We start from the raw sequence: 23,178 nt of genomic DNA on the forward strand, positions 1-23,178 counted from the left end.
ATAAAACTGGGTAAAGTGGCTCAATTTCTGAAGAGATAACAGTGGATGTTTAATGAATAATGAATAATTGTTATTTCCATTTGCTCCTGAATTTTAGTAATTATTAAGCATGGAAAAAACTAAAAACATATACCAAGTCTAAAAATCTACTAGGATGTGTGGAATATCCCTTTACAGAGAGAGGGTGAGAGAACATTTACACTCACTCACTTACAGTCATTCCTCCTAGCTATCAAGGCATGCTGCTGAAGCATCTCCAAAATAAGCAAACATAATAATAATAATAATAATAATAATAATAATAATAATAATAATAGGAGGAGTGGATTTTTTTTTCGAGAAAGCAAGAACCTGGCTGGTCAGGTCCTAGATTCAGTGGGTTTGGGAGCATGCAGCAAGTGCGTCCTTTTACCAAGCTTTAGGGAGGTACAAGATTAGTATGTTACATTTAAAATATCTCTGTGAAATTGAGCTCTGTTATTGGCCGGGCCACCTGTTTTTTTCCTAAGACAAGACTTTAAGGGGAAGGGAATTATTCATAGTTTTTAACTTCCTATTTATAACTGGTCTAATAAAGAAAGATACTTAGGGTCTACAATATATAAGAAATTGAGTAAGTTTCTAAATAAGCTTAAATTGAATCACTGAAATAGGCAATTCTTTAGAAAACTCAGGACTCATACCCAACTGCAAAAAGGTCTCTTGAATTCCATTAAAGGAAAAAACCTGCAGAAAATACTTGTTTTACACTAAATTTTCATAACCTGACACTCCTGCAATGGCAAAGCAAAACTCTTTAATTTTTCTTTAGTATGCTAAGCAGCCTCCCATTATTCAAACCAGCACAGAGGAAAAGGGAGAAAAATATGATTCTTAATATCTTTCTTTTCTTACAGAAAGAGATCTTCCAGATAGCCTAGATCAAAAAATCATAACATGGGAGTTGGTGCAAAAGGAAAATTATCTTGTGAACTTGGAACAAGAGAGGAAAGAAAGCAATGAAGAAAGGTTGAAGGTCACATCTAATAAGTAAGTTAATTTTCAACATTTCTGACTCACATTAAGTGAATCTTGCAGGTCTTCAGGTTTGATTGACATTCAGGTGCTTGCAAAGCTTATATGAAGAGTCTAACTAGAATATAGTTACGAAATGCACATACCATGAAAAATGTGAGAAGATAGCATCACCACAATACAGGAAAAGTTTCCAGCATTCTTGAAGCATGCACAGTTACAGACCTGTTAGCTCCAGCCAAACCTGCAGTCAAGCTCAAATGAAAATCGCCTTTTTGAAGAAATGGTCGAAGAATAGCTCTTTTGCTCTACTGCAGCACATGTACTTCCATCTCTTATAGGAATTATAACACACCTGGAAACAAAACATTGATCAAAATCCAACTAAACTATCCTTTCCAAACCAGAAAGAGGCTTAATCTTTTGCATGAATGTTTATGGTCTCGTGAATTACCCCCAGGTCACAGATGTGGAAGAACTACTATTTATGTCTTAACGGCATAAGACTACAACTTATTGCAAGAAATTCCTGATATCGGCTCTAAAATTGTGATCTTGGCATAAATCAATTAACTGAGTCTCCATTTAAGTACTTCTGTAAAATATCTCCCCTCTAGGAATATCAGTTAAACTGGAATTCTGAAGAGCAAGAGTGCTAAATTATTACTCACAGGTTTACCTCTTTAAATGAAAGACAAGGTAGATATGGGCCTGGAAAACTGCAACATCTAAGTCAATATTGAAAGCCAGATGGCAAAGCCTTCTTTAAAGAAGCTTTTAATACCTGTCTCAGGTGTTTCCTCGTATGAGAAAACTGCATTCAAATACAGAGACACAATGAGTGTGGAAGACAGTTACTACAATATGTTCAACAGAAATTTCAGTTCTGACATAAAGAAATACAAATGTTCCTGTGCTGTCTGATGTTTCCATTGTGCACAGTCTTTCAAAACAAGCTTCCACCTTTCTAATTCATAGAATAGTTGGAGCCCAGACCAGCCTACTTGAGTACATACTTTGAAATTACTCTTCCCTCAAATCTATAAAGACTCTTAATTCATAGTAATTTAGAATTATTGTATTGGTTTTAACTTTATTCCCATAAGCAAGTCACTGACAAACTTCAGCATTTTGGCACTGAGAATAAGTGAGAGCTCCATAGCTATGAGATTAAACAATGAATATATGTTTAATTGTTTCCAAGGAGAGGGCACACTGACATTTTCTCTAGCTTTATAAATGGTAAGTTGAAGATGAAGTTACTGCCTGGAGGGGAAAAGTAAGTAAGAACTCGTCTAGCTTCATAGTACCTCAGATATAGCAGAGCCAGCAAGAGACTAGAAAAGGTTCAGATTAACACCAGTAAACCTGTGGCTTTTTACCTTAGTTCTTGGATGGCAGCAGACCTACCTGTGTATTTGCAATCTTACAAAACCTTCAGAAAGTGATTCTTTGAACTTTGATTTGAAACAACCCCACAAAGCATTACGTACATCCAACAGCAGCCTTTTCACATAGGTCTGAATGGAATATAACCAATTAGAGGGAAATTTTGAAACAGCTGTGGTTAAGACAAAGCAGAGAGGGATTTGAGGACCCTGTGGGGAATCAGGTGCTAGGAGAAGGGAGCTGATGGGAGAAGAGGTGAAGGGTGCAGGAAATGCATGGACAGGGAGGGATGCAATGGTTTGGAGGCACCATACATGAGTACCATACACAGTCCCTTTGGACTGCATGGAGAAAGGGATTTGAACGTCAAACCAGTTTCCAAAAATGAAACCTTGAATAAGTTTTTTAGTGGTTTATACCTCTGGCTTGATGGAACACATACTGTGGCCTCAGTTCTCCCACTGGGATCAGTTTATACTTGGCACAGATGGGACATCACTGGCTGGAGAGAGGGAAAGCTTCATCTATGGCTCCTCCCTCTGGTCTTTGACGTCCACAGCAGCTAGGGCTAGGTGGCCCACACCACAAGCTGAACGGGGGCTCTCACATCTGTGCAAGCCAATAACAATTCCCTAGACAATGGGTGCATGACTCCGTGATGTCTCAGCAGTGCAAAACTGCCAGCTGCGGGTCATGATTCTAGTAAGTTATGCAGTTTTCATGTTCTAGAGTTTCTTTTAAAGAATATCCCTTTTGCTCACTGTGTCTGTTCTGTTTACACAGGGTGGATAGTTTGTCTAAATACTTTAGTGGATTGAAAGAACAAGAAAAGCGATTTAAAGTTATAGAATCCCAGGTAAGTGGTAGTTTTATAAGCATTTATATCAGCTTTCAGCATGTCTCTTTCATTTACTCTGCAGCCTTGACTGTTTTTAAACAGTGATGGTAATATTTGAGGGTGGTTTGGCTGACGCTGTTGAGTGCTTTAAGGATAAAGAGAAGGAAAAATGTATCTGTAGTATGGCTTCAGTTTCCTTATTGCTTTATCTCTGGTGATAATGATGAAAAGAAACTTTTCTGATCTCCCACAAGAAAGGAGAAAGGGTAAGAGCATTTCTTGCTCCCTTTGCTAGTCTGCTTGAGCAGTGTCTATTTCTTTCAGTGTGGTTCTTGCTTGATCTTTCCCCTCCATTCTTTTCCTTCACCTAACCTTTTAGTTCTTAAAAATGACAATTTCAAAAATACCCATAATCTGTCTAATCTGACATGACCTGGACTTTCTTGGATTTTCTAGTTTTCTTGGATACCAGATATGAAGATTTCAAAGGGAAGTGTCTACCATACAAATGTGCAACATAAATAATAGAAGGAAATCCCATCTTGAGCTTTTGATGACAAACCCATGGAATATAAACAAACATTTGTTAAACAGCATGAAAACGCTCAGCCTTATCATATGCTATGCACAACTGTTACTGTTTTCTTTGTTCCTAGAACTTTCCAGTGTAATTCTGACCTTGCTGAAAATTGTTTATCTTAATGCTCCCATTGCAGTTTCCCCTTCCCTTCTTAATGCATTTTATGGCTTCCTGAAAAAAGCCATGCTATTCAATGAACAATGTTGACACCAAATACAAGTCCAGCAGGAATACACAAGAAATGCCTTAAGTTTGTCCCAGCTAGAGATAGTGTAATATACTCACAAAAAAGGTAGGATATTTAATACAGGTTGTCCAACTATTTCTTAAAAGAAAATATTATGTGTGTTATTTCTGATGCTGTATCAAGCTACTGCCTAGATTATCTTTCTTGAAAGTTTAAGAACGGATAATTTAAAACACTGCAAAAATGAACTGATGTAGAAACAACTACTTATTTCATAGATTTGCTACTGTACAGCTGTTATCTCCTCAATGGCAGATGTTTTAACCAAAAATAACCTCTTGTGCAACCAACCAGCTCCAAACTATAAAAGTAAGTATTGAAAATAATCATGGAAAAGCTAAATGATCCAGCTAAATGATTTCGTTTAAAAAAAAAAAAAGGCAAGAAAAGATTGAAAACAAACCATGTGGTATGGAGGGGTATACCTGGAAGTAATGGGAATATAAATAAGAAACAGAGTGTTCATACTTCAGAGCTGAAAAAAAGAAAAAAACCTTTTGCAAAATATATTTAAGAAAAGCTTTGGGGAAAGGACTGTTGCTTACTGTGGGTTAGAATGATCTCACCTAGCTTTAAGCATGCAAACAAGAATCTATATGCCACAGGGTTTCTTGAGAAGGTTGTTTCTTGATGAGTTCTTGAGTCAATGAGATAGGCACCAACTACTATCAGAACTTTTATTTAATAGGGATAACAATAATAAAAAATTGAGCAAGCCTCCTACTTTCACTTAATCAACACGGCTCATATACCCGTGGAGCTGCAACTATTTACATCAGTTAAAATTTTTCTCCCAGGTCCCAAAGCTCCATTAGTTGAGGTTTAAACATTAGAGACAGAAAGACTACTTCTCAGCCAGTGCGGGGTATCTGACTCAATATTGAGAATATTTTTCTTAATCTATCTAATATCCATCACATAAATAGTCATCCAAAAATTGTAAACTGAACAAATAGGTATTATATGCAAAAAAGAAGTTGCTGAAAACTCAGCTTGCCTTGACAGGGCAAGCTCAAAGCATTATTAGAGATTGAGGTCTGCAAAGGTAGTATCATGAAGTATGTCCATTTTACCCTGTCCATTTGCAGTGATTTCAGTGCTGAGGTGTGTGTGGGGGGTGGAATGAGCCATGTTTACTATAGCAAATCACAGAGATATGATATAAACACAAATATTTTGACATTTTCCCAGCCACATAAGAGGAAATATGAACATACTTAACTAGGCATAAAATTGTAACTGTAAACCTTAGCCATAGCAAAGCCAAGCTAAAAAGACAGTTTATTTCATCCTAACTCAGCATGCATAGCACCCTATTATATTCTGTAAATAACAAAAGGAGGTAGCAGTGTTTAGTTTATAGGGAAAAGTGAAGATCACCAATGAACACAATCAGGTAGTTGATCCTAATTGCTTCTTTGTCCTACAACAGAATATGCAGTCTCTAGTCTGAGAAGATAGCATTAACCTCAGATTTGACTCCCAAACTTAATAATGGTAGAAGCTTAAGTAAACATGCTTATGTACGCATATGTAAATTGCTCCATTATAAAAATTCCAGTAAGAAAAACCTTCCTGCAGCATATGCTCTCCAGATATTTTAATACTGTAACTGCATGATAATCAGAAACCTAAATAGCTGAAAAATAAAGAAGAAAGCTGTTTTACTGACTTCACTAAAAAATGCAAATTAGTACAGCTGTCAACTTTTTGTTGTGGATTATTTTCATCATTTCTAAGTTTCCTAAGTAATTACTATTTTGTGCCCCATTTCTAAGTTTCCTAAGTAATTACTATTTTGTGCCCCTTGTCCTAGCACTTTTAACAAATACATGGCTTTTACAATCCTATTAGGTTTGATGAATGCCAATGTTGAAGTGCCTTTGCCAGAAAGCAGTGAAAGAGAAGAGCGTGCAGATCAGTCCGAGACAGACATCATGTACATTGATAATTAAATTTCTCGTTTTTCCCAGATGAAGCTTTTTGTCCTACTGAATTTCTGTCAAACTAAAATCCTAGTCTCATGAAGGTCAAAGACCCAACTCTCAAAGTCCTTGATGGAGACATTATCTTCAGCTTAATGTCAAGAACTGTTAATGTTTGACACTACTGAGGACTTCTCAGTCTTCATACTCCCATTTCTTTTTGCCTTTCTTCTCTCCTATTCCTACACTGGCTGGTCCTTTCTCCAGAACTCCCTTCCACAAATCCCACTAACAACTTTCCCCTCCAGAGTGAGGCTACTACCTTATATTCTAAACATTATCTGCCTTTATTTCTCCAAATACTGTACCCGCCATCGAACTCAATCACCAACTCCCACATTTTTGTTTTCTATCCAAGGGAATTTCCCTGATGAAAAGCGATCATTTCCTCATTAAAAAATGTACGTCACCTCCTTGGCCAAGAAAGCACACTAATGTTTCTGGGTTCTTTAAAAAGGAATTGAGGAAATAGTTTCCACAGGGAAGGGCCTGGGATTCTTAACTATTACAATTCATACACTTCCTAGAGTTCTCATAATCCTCAAATGACTGCACTCACCGTCTTTTCTTCCCATTTTGGCCTCTGCACTGTATTCCTTTTACGGCTGTTCCTTAATGAGGGTTCTTCACACATCCCCAGAAACTGGACTGCCACCACATGGTCCTCAAGCCTTTGGTGGCTTGCTCTCAATTTCCAAATGCAGAACGTGATCCTGCCACGGTCAGGCCCTCCATCCTGTGTTGCTTGCCTTTTTGTTTTAATGCCAGATCATATCCGCTGTCAGCTTGCTACTATTAAAGGAGATTTTGCTATATATGTATCACAATGCATGAAACAGCACAACTACATCTTATGCAGTTTTCTGATTTCATTCTACTTTTTCTTTCAAAGACTCAGCAAAATCACTTAAACAGATTTTCAAACAAGAATGTGTAGCAAGAGTTTTCCTAGAAACTAGGAATTTGGGTTATCATTTTCTCTATTACTGTAACTAGCATGTCCTTATTAGCATACAAATTTAGCTAGCTTTGTTATAATTTCGAGAAGATACACAAATAAAATGAATATTACTACTGCCCTTTATAGGGAAATTTCTTTGGACTAGCATAAATAGTGTTGGAAAGGGGAAACACTGGATTATGGTCTTTCTTACACTAAGCTTCAACTGAACTTGTTTTATTCATGCATAACATAACACCACTCCTGTGCAACACAAAATCTGCACTAAAACTTGCTCTCTCCATTACCAGATATCTCAATACAGAGATTGGGGCGAGGGGGGGGCGGAATCATATCTGGTCAAAATGCCATTCAGACATGGGTCTCCCATTAACAGACATTAATCTGTTTATGATGTCTTCATAAAAGAAGTATTTGTTCAGCTGTGCCACAGACCTCTGTGGTCCCATTAACAATGACAGAATTTTGGTACCGTGCTATGCTGTTCTTCACCTTAGGAAGGAGAAGTTACAGAACCAGTATATTTGTAGTAAGCTACATTTAGGGCATAATACTTATCTTACAACCAGCACACACACACTTCTCCATTGCTTCCCTTCGAAGACAGCTACTATTTTTACTGTGATGAGCACACTCATTATCTACTGGAAATCAAAATGATCTGTTTGGGGTTTCCGTATGTCCCATACATATGGCCTGGTACAACTGATGTATTTAGGAATGGCCCATTAATTAATGTGCACGGAAACATATTCTCATGATCACACATACTGTTTTTAAAATTAGAAAGTAAATTTCAAAAGATGGAGCAACATCACTCAGGCTCATTTTACATTATTTTCTGCTGACAGATGATGCACCTGTTCAAACACAAAGCCCCAGACAATTCTGGCCTGCAAGTCCGTTTCTGATCAGATGCTGACATCCCCGCAGAGGAAATAACTTCCCCAAATACCCTCAGGAATTTGAGCAAGTGCAGCCTAAAAGAGAAATCAAATTCCAAAGAAGTAGTCTTTCATTATGGTATTACAGGTATTAACACTGGGACTGGTTAATTTAGTATACTGGCAAAAAATATGTCAGTCCTAACTGAATCCTGAATTAATCTAAGTTTTAAATAATGTAACCTTGCAAAGAATTTAATCTTTCAACCTCATTTATAAGAAAAAAAAAAATCTTAACCATTTATTAACATTATGTGGGGAAAAGCCACTACATTTGATACTCATTATGCAGGCAATGCAGTGAAGCTATTTTCTTTGTACACTGTAAAATCATCTCAATATTATGAATGTCAATTTCAGAATCTCAAATTTAAGAAGTTGAGGGAAAAGTTACCAGAGAGTAAGTGAAGAGTAACATTCTAGAAGATTTTCAAGACAATTTTCAAATAAAATGAACTGAATATCTGTTAAAACTTCCTATAGCTGCATGCATATCAATATGGTTCAAAGAGATTCAGAAATCCAGCTACAACTGAAAGTTTATTGATACCCAGAGAACAGAAGTAGTATCCAGTTCTGGTACAAGTACCTCATTCCATTCAAATCCACACAAGGAATTAATATGTAAGCAGTGGCGCCTGGAACACATATACAAATATGCAGGCCAAAAATCATTACATCACACCATACCACTGAGAGGAAAAAACTGTTGCCCAACTGATCCCAAAGTTGTTGCAAATTCTAACCTACTCAACATGGTGAGACTTGGCCAAAGCTGTCCTGAGTCTGTCTTCACCAGGATGGTTCCAAAGTTGTTCCTGTCCCCAGGAGGCACTGCGTTTCTTTATATCTTTATCATATAACACTACTAAATAAGTTAAATAGTAAGACCACCTTAAAAAAATTCAGTCTGCCAATTCCCACCTGTACCCTGGAAAATCATGACTGGGCACCACTGTGCTTTCACTCTCAATGGCAACGGGGAAGGATGTTTTTTTTTAAAAAAAAAGAGGGTTTTCCTTCCTGGGACAGGGCCAGGAGAAATCAAATCCAGTGGAAGACTAGTTTGTTTTTTTTTTTTAATCTCTACATAATGAGCTCATCACATTTGTTCCAGGAGTCTACAGCACTAGGGGACAGTTAAAATTTGTAGCCGAGTAGGATGACTTACTTCGTTATCCTCCTTGCAGCCTTTAAGCTAACATTTTTTCTTTGGTGCCCAGGACTTCCACAGCTCCAGAGCAAGCCCCAGAGAGCTGTTCAAGTAAACAAAGCACACTACTTTCTCTCCTGCTAAGGTGCAGTTATCCTGTGCCCGCAGTCAAGAACAAAAAGTCTGGAATGGACTTTGGGTAGCTTAATTTGTAACAGTATAAAGTGGACTTGGAGGCTATGATGCAAACTGTTAGATAAAAAATTATCACCTGGTTTCCTGACAAAAAAAAGGGCTAAAAAAAAGCAAGCATATCCAAAGGTGATCTCCCAGAACAATGCAAGTCCTTGGATGTCTCCAGGTTTGCTCCACCATTCAGGACTCTTCCTCTTCGTGGTCTACTTTAGGTCGGAAATTTTTCCTGTTCCTCTTCTTACTGCAATGGAATCCAACCGTTTCCACCAATGGCTCTTCATCTGCATCACTAAACCTTGCACTGAGTTTACTGTCTCTATTTAGGTCCCCCATCATCAGGCACCCCTCCTCTTCTGTTGCCTTCCCACTTCCACCATCTAAATGCTCCAACTCTACCTTATCCTCCTCCCTCAAGTCATCAGTCTTCTTAGGAGATTTTTCTCTCAGATATGTTTTTGTGTGTTTCTTATCATCCTCTCCTGCTGACATTTTCTTTTCCAGTCCATCAACACCCCTTTTAGTTGGTTTGGTGAAGACAATCCTTCCAGCACCACAGCTGGAGGGGTCCTGGTTGAAGTATGGGGTGTAGCTATCTTGGCCAGCTGAGTTTTGTTCCTCTCTTTTCTTCAAACCCTCTAAAAATTCCATGGCCACTGCCCTGTTAGTCTTGTCACTAGAGTCTGAAACACCGTCTAGGCTATACTTGGTCCAGCGCTCTGGGTGTGCCACATAGTCAGGGACTGCAGCAGAAATTTTGGGAGCCTGCACTGGTTTGGTTTGCTTTCCAGGGCTTTCTGGAACCATGTTACTGGAAACAGTAGTTGGAGGCAAAGGACGTTTAAACCTGCCATCAACAACATTATCTTCAGGCATTGAGGGCACAGAGAGTTTGACTGCCTCTTCCAGGCAATCAAAAATGCTCTGGCTACGGAGAGAGAACGTAGAACTCATGCCTCTCAAGTGGAATGGCTGGATGGGAGATTTATGACTGCTGTTGGAAGAGTCAGAGGTCTCCCCTGATCTGTAACCCCCATCATCTACAGACAGCTCTTCTGGAGATATTGTATCAACTTCAGCTTCTTCTGCTAACCCAAAGTCATCGGAATCAGAATCGCTGAGTGACACTGTGTCAGAGGGCAGAACTCCTTCGCAGTCACCAGCCACTATACCCAGAAAGGGTTCACCTGCATCTTGATCTCCCATCTTTAGGCTATCGCTCCACTGATGTCTTTATGTCGGTCCAGGAACAGCAGCAAATATGGTTCTCCAAATACCCAACGAGTTTAATGCCTAGAATGCAAAGGAGTTCAATAATTCAACTGTGATACAAGTACCATACATATGACTGTTATTCTGTGCCATGTAAATAATGGTTACAGCAGGACCAATTAAGTTATCAGCATCAAGTTTCTGAACAAATCCACATAACTGTCTTAGACACTTCTTCCAGCAATGACTTGTCCAGACTACACCCTATGTTCACCATACTGCATAAATCAACAGAAACGGACCCTAATCTCTTACTTTCTTTGGCCACTATTTTCCCTTGCTGCATTAGCACTATGTCTTGTGCCAATAATCAGTGTATTCATTATACTGCTTGTTACAAAGCACACTATCACTGATCAAGGTCAGTGGCAGAGAAGTTTACAAAATATCAAGGCTAAAGTTTCATTTTTTCTTTACTGATATAAAGTACAGGCTTCATTCCTTCCCTGGCTTGAAGCTCTGTCATGTCATTACTAGGTTTCTGGGATCATGTGATGAGCTAGCTCAAGGAATCAGTCCAACTGGATTAGGAAAACTCATCACACATACCTTGCTTGTGCTAACACAGTGGAAGCAAGGGGAGCCTGCAACCGAGGGTCAACAGGAGCCGGCCCTTCCGTCAGTAAAAACAAACTGTGAAACCGAAGCCCGAGTTCAGTACAGGCTGGAATACCAGATTCGCTCTGTTATCCGATGGAAGGGAACTCTCCATAACTGAAGGTAGTTGGTGTTCACACTACTGCTTGCTCGGCAATAAGAAGTGGAGCTGGTGAACGTGCACCTCAGTTCAGCTCACAAAAACATGAAATAACGAAATAGTTCTCGTATATTATTAGAATAAGCCCAACTACATAATTATAGGATCTTTTCATACAATGCAGTAAACAGACGTGGAAAGTCTGTTAGTCACTCACTTTCTCTTGAGACTGAGTCAGCTTCCCCTCCTGAGGGTCAGTTCAAGCCACCAAAGATACAAGCACTTCCACCCTAGAAAACAAACATTTCCATTACAATATTGGAAATGTAGTTTTAGAATGAGCTTTAAAAATAATTCCTTCTCTCTGAATCATCCCAAACTGCAGAACTGATTTCTAAATCTGACATAAGCTCACGCTAATATAAAAGTCTGCAGATATTTCTGGACTTTTGGCAGAAGAATAACACAGTCCCTAGCAAGGCTGGCGCCACTACATTTGCTCAGTCTCTACATTCACATTGCCATCCTTAGAGTCTGTAGAACGGGAGATTTTTTAAAAAAACGAACACTGTAATTTGTATGCGCAGTAAACCATCAAGAAGTGAACTATATTAGATACGGCCAAGAAAAATATGAAGCGAATACTTATGCACTGTGAGCACTAAATGCTGCAGGTAAAAAAGGGAGACCGAGGATGGCCCAGGGCCCCGTCGCAGGGACCAAGGATGGCGCAGGGCTGCATTTCCAAAGAATGGCCGTGCTCACAACGCGGGCCAGATTTCCATTAGGCATTAAAATACAGAGAAACTTCCGGAAAACTGAGCGGAGCGAGTGCTGCGCTGCATGTACAGCCTGGCCGCCTTTGACGGGGGGAGCTGCTGATTGCTCCGGCAAACACGACCCTGCCGTAACCGCTAAGTAGGAAGTAACCGGCTGGAAAAATCTTACGCCCTTCCGGTTCAGCCTCGCAGGGCGGCGCGGGCCCGGCCCGGCCCGGCCCGGCAGCTCCCCGGGCGGGAAGGGCCGCCTCACGCTCCTCCATGCCGCTCCCCGTCACGCAGGCCGGTGCCCTGCAGCCGCGGGAGGACACAGGCGCCATCGCCCCGCGCCGTGCGGCAGCCCCCCCCCGGCCGCGGGGGAGGGCAGGCCCCCGCCGGCCTCTCCCTGCGACCCCGGCCGCCCCCCGGGCCCGCAGCGCCCTACCGCGGCCCCGCGCGGCCCAGCGGCTCCTCGCAGCAGCCGCCCGCCGTCCTCCCGCGTGCCGCCCGCGCGGCGCACGCTGGGACACTGAGCAGGGCCCTGCGACTACAAGCCCCAGCAGGCAAAGCGGCGCGGAAAGGGCGGGAAGTCCATTTCGCCGCCCCCATTTGCATCCTGGGAGTTGTAGTTCGCCCGCTCGTCCCCCGTGGGGGACATTTTGAGAGCTGGGGCCCGCGGCGGAACGCGGCACGGCGGGACTACGGCTCCCAGGGTGCACCGCGGGCGGCGCCGCTGCCCTGCGCCATTTTGAAGCCTGGGAGGAGAAGGAGGGTGTCGCAGTGGGAGGCGGTTTGGGGGCTGTGGGGTCCGTGCCCTGCGGCCGGACAGCGATGGCCCCGCCGTCGTGGTGTACGGGACGGGGGTCCCGGCCGTTCCCGAGCCCGGTGGCTAAGGGCCCCGCGGCGAGCCGCCTCTCGGGGCCGCCCAAGGGGCGCCGCCACCTCCTGCGTCCCTGCAACTGCCTGACAAAAACGTCCAGCAGAGCCTTTTTTTCTCATCAGAAAAGTAGGCGTTTGGCCACAGTGAAAATGTCAGAGGAAGTGCTCCCTCCCTCCCCCTTTTTAAAATTTCTATGTACTTTTTAACCAGAAAACCCCAAGTCACTAGGGGCATAAAACCAGTGTCCAGCCAAAAAAAGGAAATGTTTCCATTTTCTCTCCCAGAAGAACATAATGTGTGTGTGCATGGAAAAGTGGAATTCTTTCTGGAAATGTTTTATTGGTTTTGGCTAAAGATGCTTCATTTTTTTCCCCCTCATTCAGTGCAAAGTTTAAATTTTCAGTGGAAATAAACTTCTCAAGTGGCTTTAATATTTAGCTCATTTACAGTATGTTCAGGGGGAAAAAAGGGGGAGGAAAGTCTAGTCTTTGAGTGTGATACACCATCATATCATACAGAAGCTTGCAGGGTTTTCTTTTTTTTCTGTTTTTTTTTTCCTTTTTTTCCCCCTCCACCCCTTTCCCAGGCAGGTGGGTGCCCGCATGTGCCTTGCATGATTGTGGGGGCTTCATCATTAAATGGAATTAAATTAATGCCTGCAAAGGGTCTGAACTGCTAAAGGCCAGGCCTTTATGTAATCAGGTCGCCCATCACTGAAGGATTAAGAGAAACATAGGACTTTGGGCCTTGTAGATAAGCAAAGCTCCTTGTTCACACCATCATTTTGCAACGAAAGATGGAACTGCTGTGTAGTCCCACCACATTGGATTTTGGAGACACCTTTCTTTCCACGGTATCTGAACCCTGTTTCGTCTCGGTTTCTTTGCTTAAAGGTAAGTTTATGTCTGTGTCCTAAAAGACTTCACTGAAGCCCTTTAAGAGGGGCCTCACTGTGAGTCATCTGTAATATAAACTGCAGCCATTTGCATTGTCAATTTTTAAATATATATACTTTCGCCTTCTGGAGTGTTGCTAACTACAGTAATTTATGAGATGAGTAATTTATGAGATGAGAGCTGTGTTTGGAGTACATTTGGCAGCAATAACAAGGTTAGCACAAAATGTCTTTCGTCTGGCTGGAGCTGTGCTGCAGTTTTAAATCAACAGTTTGAGAGGTGTTTCCCCATTTGGTGATCCTTTTTTAAAATATATACATGTATATATAGTGTGGTCACAGACATTAAAATGGTTTCCTGGCTGGAGGGAGGGAGAGAGGAAAAAAGTCCTCTGGTATCTACTAGGAGCAGATATGGGGAGGGTAGTAAACAGGCAAAGGAAGCCATTTGAAAGGGGAAATAAAAATAAAACATGGGTAAAATCCGCCCCTGCTGTGTAACGCTATGTAGCATGTCAGGGATGTACCAGGAGTGAATCTGTGAGAGTAAAAAGGAGGAAGCAAGGAAAGGCTGTAGAGTAGGCAGCGGTGTGTCCTGTTTTTGTAAGGGTGGAGACAAAATGGGGTCTGGTGCAAATGGACGAAATGCTTTAAAAACCTGGTTTTAATGCTAGGGCAGTTAGGGGCTCAAAGAGGCAGAAAAAGGCTACACCACCTCCACTCTCTCCATCACCCATGAATCTGGGTGCCTTCAGGGACAAGCCCCAGTCCTGGGTTTCTGGAGGCCACTGGCATTGCTAGGCGTAGTCCCTGCTCAGTCTTCGCCTGGATGCTACGGCTGTTGATGGCCAGAGTCACCTTCAGAAAATGGCTGTACCCATTTTCTCCTTCCTGCCTTTTTGCAGAAGATTAGTACCACATGCTGCAGAGTACTGGGGGCGAGCTGCTTTTTCTGGTGACCGAGGACAAGGCATTTTGTAGTGGTGGCTATACTGGTGTGTTGGGGTTTTTTGCGCTATTGCTTGGCGACAACTGAAATAAAAATAATGAGTCAGAGCCTGAAGATGAACAGATGGTAAAGCGTTTTTCCCCTAGCCAATATGAACTAAGGTGGCTTGAAGAGGAGCGGGGGCTTGGACCGTGGCCCTAAGCTGCAGCGCGGGCAATCATCCAAACGAGAGCGGTGCGTCCTGAGCGCAGGCTGTGAGGGGCCGGCTCCACCACAGCCTGGGCTTCTTGGGGGAGATGGCCTCGGGCGCCTGCAGGAAGCTAGCGCGTCCCCGCACACGGGGACGGCATGTGTGAATGCACACCCGTCACAGCCCTGCTAGTGGGAGCTCCATGCACCTTTCTTGCAAATACATCCGTCATTTGGTGCCCATCTGGTAACGATTTCTGCTACTCAAGTGGCAGAGTCCTGCCCTGGTCTACGCACTGAAGGCTCCTGCTGCTTCTGCTCTCAGAGGCCAGCGTAGATGTTGACAGGGAGCTCCTGCCCCTCTCCTCATGGCTATTGGAAAGTGGCAGGCAATTCCCCGGGAATGGGGGAAGCTCCTCGTGGTGGGACCACAACAGTTGCTATAGGTCTCTGCAGTGGGGGACTAGGAAGTGACAGTGGCACAGTATCTATCAGATGCTAGAGAGCCCCTAAGATCCTGGAAGCCAGACAGAGCACGCAGATGCATTTTCTGTGCCTCGTCATGCATCTGGAAGGAGGGTGGAAGTGAGCCTGGTCTGGCTGTGCTCAGCCGATGCTGTAGAGCCTGAAGGGAAGCAGGGAGGGAAAGGTGTGTTTTCCTGGAGCCAGAATCAATAATAGCACAGTTGCGAAGACCACAGTCTCCTCTGCTGGGAGGCTGCAGTTGCACCAAGGCAGAGTGGGGTAAAGGTAATGGCTGAAGGACATAATCAGAGTTGCCCTCTTCCATTTGCAGGAAGGAAAGCCTACAAGTGGCCATGAAATCCTGTTGGGTGAGTTTCCAGGAGCTCAGTGTTTGACACTCTTGTCTACGTGGAGCTTTGCTCACTGGTTTTGCTTTGCACTTTCATTTGGTCCTGGCTCACCTAAAAGCAGTTTTGATTTATTTCAGTGCTGTTTATCCATGTTGGTGTTTTGTTTTGTTTTTTTTACCCTAAGGTAACTACATCAAAGTAGTTACTGTGGAGTTAGTCTTAACGCGGGCAGCCCACGAAGCTCTGAACCCCGCTTTCCATCAGCCTGATCTTTCAAATACCAAAGTTATTGCTGACATGGAGAGGACCTGTGCTGAGAACCTGCATCCCTTGCTCTGTTAGAGACACTGTATGTGTAGGAGATGCCGAACATGACATTTCATTGGGGGAAGCTGAAGTCGTTTAAGACCAAATTAATGTGCTGTGCAATTCTTTGAAGTTTAAAACGAACAAAAAAATAGTTGGGGAGTTCTGTTCATTTTGGCTTAGCTACAGAATATTTTTACTAAAAAGCCTTCTCATTCTTGCCTCTTTTTTTTTTCTTTCCTATCATTGGCCCCAGCGTGTTTAATATTAACAGCAGTTGAGAATGGCTGAGAGACTGTTTGAACCAGTCGAGTGCCTTGAAGTTAGTATTTATTTAAAAAAACAAACATAAATGCCTAAAACTCCCCAAACGTCCTGTTAGAACATGACCTGTAGATACTTCATTAACTGACGTGACTTTGTAGTCAACACCGAGCTTTGCATTTACCACCACTAAACCTTGCTGGAGGGACTCTCCCCAGCTTGCTCCAAGCCTGCAGGCAGTGTTATACGTGAGCAGTCGTGCCTGGCCTAACACCAACACCTCACTGCTACTCAGCAAAGCTGTGTTCTGACACCAGTTAATGCCCTAGAAACACAGGGCCAAGAAACACTTAAAAAGTGTAATTAGCCTCTAACTAGAAATGTTACTTGCAACCGCTGGCATTTGAGCTGGGTCATCTAAAACCAGTAGGGAAACACCAGGCAATCCACATTCTCACGCCCAGCTGCAAAGGTATCCTCTGTAACGCATCTGCAAGTGTGAAAACACTAACGCAGCACACTTAGTGGCTGGGTGGTGGTTTCTTTTTGCTCAAGTACCCTGGTATCTGGGGAGGTGAAAGCATCCAGCTGCCTGCTTCATACACACCGAGTGCCAGAGGCTGGCCAAAGCGTTTGCGTTGAAACAGTGTGTCTTTGCATATGGACCCTCCCGCTTAGGGTATGCCCTGCACCAGGTAATCTGATGCTCCCTGGGTTGAAATTGGTAGAGTGGTTAGGCAAAAATATGCTGGATTAACACCACACCTTTTGCTAAACTGTGCAGCTTTGTGCTTGGAGGTTTTTGGTTTCTAGCCTGTGTCTTCACCGCTAAACGCAGACTGAGTCATGTAGTTGATTGCGTTTGCATCTTCCCTTCAGCATTCACTGAAGGCAAATGCCCCTTGAACCTTCACCAAGGTGCAACGCGAGCTGGTGACTGGCAGGGGATGGACTGCTGCATCTTCAGCGAGACTGACCCTGCGAGCGTGAGACCTTCAGTCGCACCACAGAGCCAACGTCCTGATGCCTGCACCGTCACGCTTCCCTCAGCTTGAGCTTGCCCTCAACTGAAACACCCTCCTCTCCTGCAATGGGAAGAACCACGCCACCACGTCCAGCAAAGGAAACAGTTCAGAGCAGGAATTTGGGCACAGCCACTGTGTGACAGGCTCTTCATCACCCACCCTGGGAAGTGGAGCTGGCAGCGAGGGAAGCCAGCATCCAGCAGGGAAGGTACTGCTCTCCCTTGTACTACAAAGCAACCTCCGCCTTGAACAGCTCTCCGGTGGGGGGACTGGCTCGATTTTCCCTCTGTGGTAACGCTGTGAGACCTGATTAGAGCTTAAACAACCTCTTAAGGAAGGGACATAGCAATTATACCTTCCCTGTTGGTCCCAACTGTCCTAGGAGGAAATCATTAGGCACATTGCTACTTTTAAAACAGTCTTGAATCAGCTTATGAAATAGAGCTGGCCAAAGCAAAAATAACCCCCGAACTTCTAATTAAAAAGAGAAACCATTTTGAGAGTTTTTTTTAAACCAGTTAGGGAGGGGAGAGAGAATTCTGCTGAAGAGGGTCCAACTTGCTATAGTTTAGAAAAAAATCATACTTACATTTTCTGTGAAAATTGCTTTTAGACAGAAAAAAGATGCACAAAAATATTCATAGGAGTCAGAAGTCTACAGTAATGTCTATAGCGACTGCTCCTTCATTTCTAAGCTCTGTAGGCCTCCGAAGAGCAAAGTTTAAAAAAATCCCCCAAAAGCGCAAGTCGTTGTTGTCAGTGTAATATGAGAACAAGCGAGCTGCAAGTTTTCCACCCACCCCTTCCCTTCACAGTGGCTTTATCCGTGCGGCCTCACATGCTCCTACACAGCAGGGCTGCTATTTTCCAAGAATAACTGGTGTCTTCACTTAACAGCGCCTTAAAGGAGCCTGGTTTGCCGATTCCCCTCTCAGATGGAGCACTGCATACAACTCATCAGTTTTGAGCACGTCAGGGTTACTATTCAGACCTGAGGTGCCGACAGAGGGGATCGCGTTTAGCCGGGGGAGGTTTAAGGACCCAGCTATGCTTCGAGGCTGACAGCCCAAGGCACTGCTGTTCCCGCACACAGCTCGGAGGCCAAACATGCACTGTGCTTCGCGAGCTTGTTTCCACTATCGTTTGTCTCCCTGTTGAACGCCAGCCCGAGTCTGACCGTGACTCACATCAGGTTAATCCCAGCTCCAAAGAGGCAGGAATAATTGTATCTCCATCTGGAGCAACAATGCAGCACCACAACCCAAATGTTTTAAGGCAGGAAGCAAAGAACATCCTATTCACGGGAAACCACCTTGAGGGTCATCTAAGGACTGCGTTCCCTAAAGCCTAAATTTTGCCTGAATGCAAGAACCAGCGACGCTGTTCTTGTGGAAGACGTGGCAGAAATCTGTTTGCATTGGAAAGAGTAACACATCATTAAAAATCCACTAACAAGGGTTTTTGTTTTGTTTCTTTTTATTGTTTTTAAATATCACTTTTTTTTTTCTTTCCAGAAGTCATTATGTCCGACTCCATTAACATTCAGGTAAACAAGTGAAAGAACAACAGATGGGCATGATCTCTCAGCACGGGCACAGCCGCCGGGAGCAGGGCTTTCTGCCTTTCCTGAGGCAGCTGAACATGGCTCTCCCTCACCCACGCTCCCTCCCTCTCCGTACCAGCAGCGGGGGCCGCCTCCGGACATCCATGCTGCAAAAGCAGTGAAAAGTCCAAGACAGGGCAAGGAAAGGCAGGCAGTTGTGGGATCACAGCGCTAGGCCTCCTCCCTGGCTCTCCTCTCAGCAGGGCTCTCCCCGATGGCACGGAGGGGCAGGCGGTGGCAGCAGAGGACATTTGGGGCTGTTCCCCGTCACTAGGAGAAGCCCCTTGGGCATGCACAGTATTGCCACCACAGGGCCCCCCCTCAAAATTTCAACACAGTGACCAGATTTTGCAATACGTATTAGCTCCCCCACAGCTGTGTCCTCCATCGCTTGAGGGGGGCACAATTGCAGCGGCCACCGCTGCCGGCGAGCACCGTCTGCCTCCCCTCGGTACCACTACAAATGCCCCCCCAGCCTGCCCACCTCCCCGTCCCGGAGGCTGCTGAACCCGTGCCGTTGAAGCCTGGTTCACAAAGCGTCCTGGTGTTAAGGTTAACTGGTTGTAGATTGCAGCGGCTCATCACACTATGCACACTATGAGAAACGTTTATTAAATTGACTTTTGTTTCTTTAAAAACAAGAAAGAAAAAGGCAGAAAGAAGTTAAACACACTGCTTTGTGGCATGCTCCACAGTCAGAAAGAATGCCAAGCATTCAGTTAAGCTGTCAGCGGCTCTGTTTGACCTTGCACTGGGGTCTTTGAACTCAGACCCGGCCAGTTCACTCTCCTCCTCCCTGCTCGGGCTTACAACCATTTTCTCAGGTGTCGCTCCAGGAAGACGCTTCCCTGGAGAGCGAGGGTTTGTATTTACAGCCCACAATTTGACCCTTAGTCCAGCTGTGGGATGGGGGGCAGGATGGGGCCCAGATCGTGCACACAATGCACAGCTACACAGGACAGCATCTGAAAGAGATTAGGAGCCAGGGTTTTTTCCCCTTCACCTCGGTGAGCTCTGGGACTGACTGGCTGCAGAGCTCTGTCACTTTTGGATCTCGACTACTTGCTAAAGGACAAGCCCCCTCGAGTTTGTTTTAACTCAGATCCATCATCACAGGAGGTCAGGCTGGAGAAAACCCACGTGAGTAGTTTCTCCATGCTGGTTTCTCAGCTACTTCACCACTCTTAAGCAAGCCAGCTCCCCTTTCTCCCCTTGCCGACCTGCTCCTGCTCATAACCACACAGTCGAACACAGGGACTCTCAGCTAACAACCCCAAAGACAGTGTTAAATCCCCCGCAAAACTCCTCCTCAGCCCCCTCCCACGATCCTCCCACCTTGGCAGGCCCTCTCCCCGCTCCCATGCCACCAGTGCCCGCAGCACATTCCTGCTGAAGGAGGTAGCTGCCACTGCGGCTCACTGCAAGCACCACCAGTCACCCATGAAAGGGGCCAGAAAACAAATCCCACCCAGGTGGGACATGGGCTGAAGCAAACATCCTGCTCTTCTTCCTCTCTCAGCTGTCAGACCTCTCAAAGCAGCACTTTCTCCCCATCGCTCCTGCATGGGACAACCCAGACCACTGAGGCTGCAATGCCCAAGGACATGCCTGACCCGCAATCAAGTTCTCCGCGGGGAGACCCTATCCACCTTCAAACAGAGCTTCAGCTACTTACACAGCATCAACTGAATACTGAACAATATCAAAAATACAGTATAAGGAAAGAAAACAGAGTTGAAATGCTTAATGGCATATTTATACACATTTATCAACAGTCAACAAAAAAGGCGGCAAGTTACACATCCATTCTGTATGCTAACAATCCTGATGCACGTATATGTAAACACACATGCTTGGGTGATGCGTATACATATAGCCACATAACAGAGTAGATGACCTGAAGGACCTACGCTGGGGAGCAGGGGAAGAGGTTACCTACTGCGAAGTCTCGTCGCATTCTCAATGTGCACAAAGTGGACATTCGGGCAGTGTTGCTTTAAGGCTGTTTCTAAGGCTGAATCGTTTCTTGTCCCACCTCCTCAAACTGAAGGTCTGTTGAAGCACTTCCTCCTCTTACCTAGCACAACTTGATATATATACCTATATACTTTTAAAAGGCCCTATATACTAAAAGGCAAGAACAGGAAAGGGGTGAGGGGAAGGGGAGAAAAGCTTCTGGATGGATCAGTTTGCCCCAGTGCAGGAATTTCCTCTCCCATTTTGGCAAAGGCTACGGTACCCAAGTGCCGTGGACAAGGTACTAGCGTAAAATGAACACAGTTCTCTCTCCCTGTCTGATTTGGTGTTCTTCGTCACAACTTTAAGGTGAGGGGGGAGAGTGAAACACTAAGAAACAGAAATATTCCTGAAGTGAGGAAGGTGATCACAAGTTTCAACTCCTCCTATCTGCTTCAATGTGGCAAAGAGCTGAAAGAGGCTACCGTTTCCAGCTCAAGTGCCCATAAGGTAAGGAAAAGGCTTTGCTTAAAAATATATATCTATAGAACTATACATATAGATCATCTTTTTAGAGACACTCTAATTTTATTACATAGGACCTGGGTCATTCTTCCTCTCTATGTACACGGTAGCAGCTGTCTCGCTACCTCGCCAGGGTGGCACACGCTAGAAGCCACATACATCTCGGTGGCAATCGAAGCCTAGCAGGTCACAAGAAAGTGTTTCAACTGGTGCCATTGAAAATCCTGAATTCCCTTGCTTTGATAAGCTGATTTCCTACCATTAATATCATTGGGAATGGAAGGTCTTAAAAATAAACATTTTTTCAAAGTTATGAAAGTTTCCTAGCAATGTTAGTGTGTGTGACAAAGTGCTACAAGCAAGGACAATTTAATTGAACAAGAAAGTGATGCAAAGATTAAATTTTAAATATGTGTGCATATGGCAGGGAATCCCCAAAAGTCATCCTGTATAATATAAATGTATTATTTTTAAGGTTAAGGACTTTTTTTTTTTAAGTTTTCTTTTTCCCCCAATATCATTTGTATGTAAGCATTAGCGTAACACTGAAAACTTAGTACAGCACTAGACTCTCCCAAAAACATAATATGTCTATAAAGAAACATTCAAGAAAGTTAAAAAAAGTGACTTAATTTTCAGTATGTCAAATCTGAAAAGCTAAGACTAAATTCACCGCAGACACCGACCCTTTAATGTAATGGGTCAATGTAAATGAGTCAATTTATAAAGTTACAGCCTCCAGAAGAAAACATAAAGCCATAAACATCCCCACTCTTCAGAGGCTGAAAATTTTAAATGTTCTGTTAATAGTTCATCTAGCAACGCAAACAGGTTGGATAGGAACAGTCCATCCCCATATCCCCCGGGTGCATCTCACCTAGGCGGCTCGGGCTGTTTCCTCTCCTTTCTACCAGGCTTCAGGCAGCTACAGCCAGACTTCCCTACCGACAGCTTGGAAACACCAGGGAGTTGGGGCGATGGGAGGAAAAGATGAGAATGAACAAAACAAAACAAAAAAATGCTAAATCCTGCTTCAGCATCCAATTACATATCTATAAAAAACAAAAGTCAGTATTGAAAAAGAGTAAAAACCAAGGCAAAGATTTCTGATAACAGGCTGCAGCCTTCTGCTCTGTACATCTCCCACGAACCTCATCTCTGAATTTCTCCGGTGGGGAAGGGGTAGGAAGGACTGAAACTCCTGCTACGGCAGCTTTCCCTATCACACAAAACTGATGTGTAACTAACTCAGCCACAAGGATACGGGAAAGTTTTATTTATTAAAAAAAGTACTTCAAAATAAAAATGGTAAGTACTGTATGGTAATATTGGAAGTATCTATATACATAGTTTTCTTTGTCTTTTGTTGAAATGTCTCCTGGTCACTTGGTGGCACTTGGGGTCCCCTCTAGCGCCGTCTGCCCTGCTCCCCCCGTCCCGTCCCCTCCCCGGCTCTCACGTCTCAGTACACGGAGCTGTTCCTTATGCCACAGCACAACACCATGCTCAGGATCATTTCGAAGATCTGCAAGGAGACACAAGGCCACCCGTGAGGCTTCGGTTCACGACACAAGGGAATCCCGCCTCCTCTTCCCAGCTACAGCTCAGGACGTCCCGTGGTCCTGCGCTGTTCCCCAGCCTCCTCTTCTGCCAAACACTCACGCCAGCGATAAAGGCAGAGACGCTGGGCTGTCGCTGCTGTTTTTATTAGGAGCTGGCCAATTCAAGATAAGATCGCACC

At 43.9% G+C, this 23,178-nt stretch overlaps 3 protein-coding genes and 1 long non-coding RNA gene across 9 annotated transcripts in view; 2 read left to right on the forward strand and 2 right to left on the reverse strand.

Moving 5' to 3' along the window:
* Positions 1–6,947, forward strand: part of TRPM5 (transient receptor potential cation channel subfamily M member 5) — a 58,971-nt gene extending 52,024 nt beyond the window's left edge. Inside the window, exons 25-28 of the mRNA XM_026092751.2 lie at positions 897–1,029; positions 3,187–3,259; positions 4,287–4,377; positions 5,923–6,947. Coding sequence (XP_025948536.2) covers positions 897–1,029; positions 3,187–3,259; positions 4,287–4,377; positions 5,923–6,023 — 398 coding nt within the window. The 3' untranslated portion in view covers positions 6,024–6,947. The remainder of the gene's footprint in view (positions 1–896; positions 1,030–3,186; positions 3,260–4,286; positions 4,378–5,922) is intronic.
* A 1,532-nt stretch (positions 6,948–8,479) lies between these two features.
* TSSC4 (tumor suppressing subtransferable candidate 4) lies at positions 8,480–12,598 on the reverse strand. 4 transcript variants are annotated; one of them, XM_026092748.2, is made up of 3 exons: positions 12,476–12,598; positions 11,490–11,562; positions 8,480–10,596 (listed from the first exon to the last, which is right to left on the reverse strand). In XM_026092748.2, exon 3 carries the CDS (start codon positions 10,507–10,509, stop codon positions 9,487–9,489), a length of 1,023 nt encoding a protein of 340 aa, XP_025948533.1. In that variant the 5' UTR covers positions 10,510–10,596; positions 11,490–11,562; positions 12,476–12,598; the 3' UTR covers positions 8,480–9,486. The 4 variants fall into 4 exon arrangements, with proteins under 4 accessions (XP_025948533.1, XP_025948534.1, XP_064369204.1 ...); XM_026092749.2 differs by lacking the exon at positions 12,476–12,598 and adding an exon at positions 12,221–12,402; XM_064513134.1 differs by lacking the exon at positions 11,490–11,562 and having other exon boundaries at positions 12,476–12,596.
* Positions 12,599–12,637: 39 nt separating this feature from the next.
* On the forward strand, positions 12,638–18,810 carry LOC112978928 (uncharacterized). 2 transcript variants are annotated; one of them, XR_010389533.1, is made up of 3 exons: positions 12,689–13,803; positions 15,740–15,776; positions 17,208–18,810. It is a non-coding gene; the product is annotated as an uncharacterized LOC112978928 (long non-coding RNA). The 2 variants fall into 2 exon arrangements; XR_003258051.2 differs by lacking the exon at positions 15,740–15,776 and having other exon boundaries at positions 12,638–13,803.
* A 737-nt stretch (positions 18,811–19,547) lies between these two features.
* Positions 19,548–23,178, reverse strand: part of CD81 (CD81 molecule) — a 48,392-nt gene continuing 44,761 nt past the window's right edge. For both annotated transcript variants that reach the window (XM_026092717.2, XM_064513136.1), the window contains exon 8: positions 19,548–22,962. In XM_026092717.2, coding sequence (XP_025948502.1) covers positions 22,900–22,962 — 63 coding nt within the window. In that variant the 3' untranslated portion in view covers positions 19,548–22,899. The remainder of the gene's footprint in view (positions 22,963–23,178) is intronic.

This window comes from Dromaius novaehollandiae, chromosome 5 (assembly GCF_036370855.1).
Source record: "Dromaius novaehollandiae isolate bDroNov1 chromosome 5, bDroNov1.hap1, whole genome shotgun sequence".
NCBI lineage: Eukaryota > Metazoa > Chordata > Aves > Casuariiformes > Dromaiidae > Dromaius > Dromaius novaehollandiae.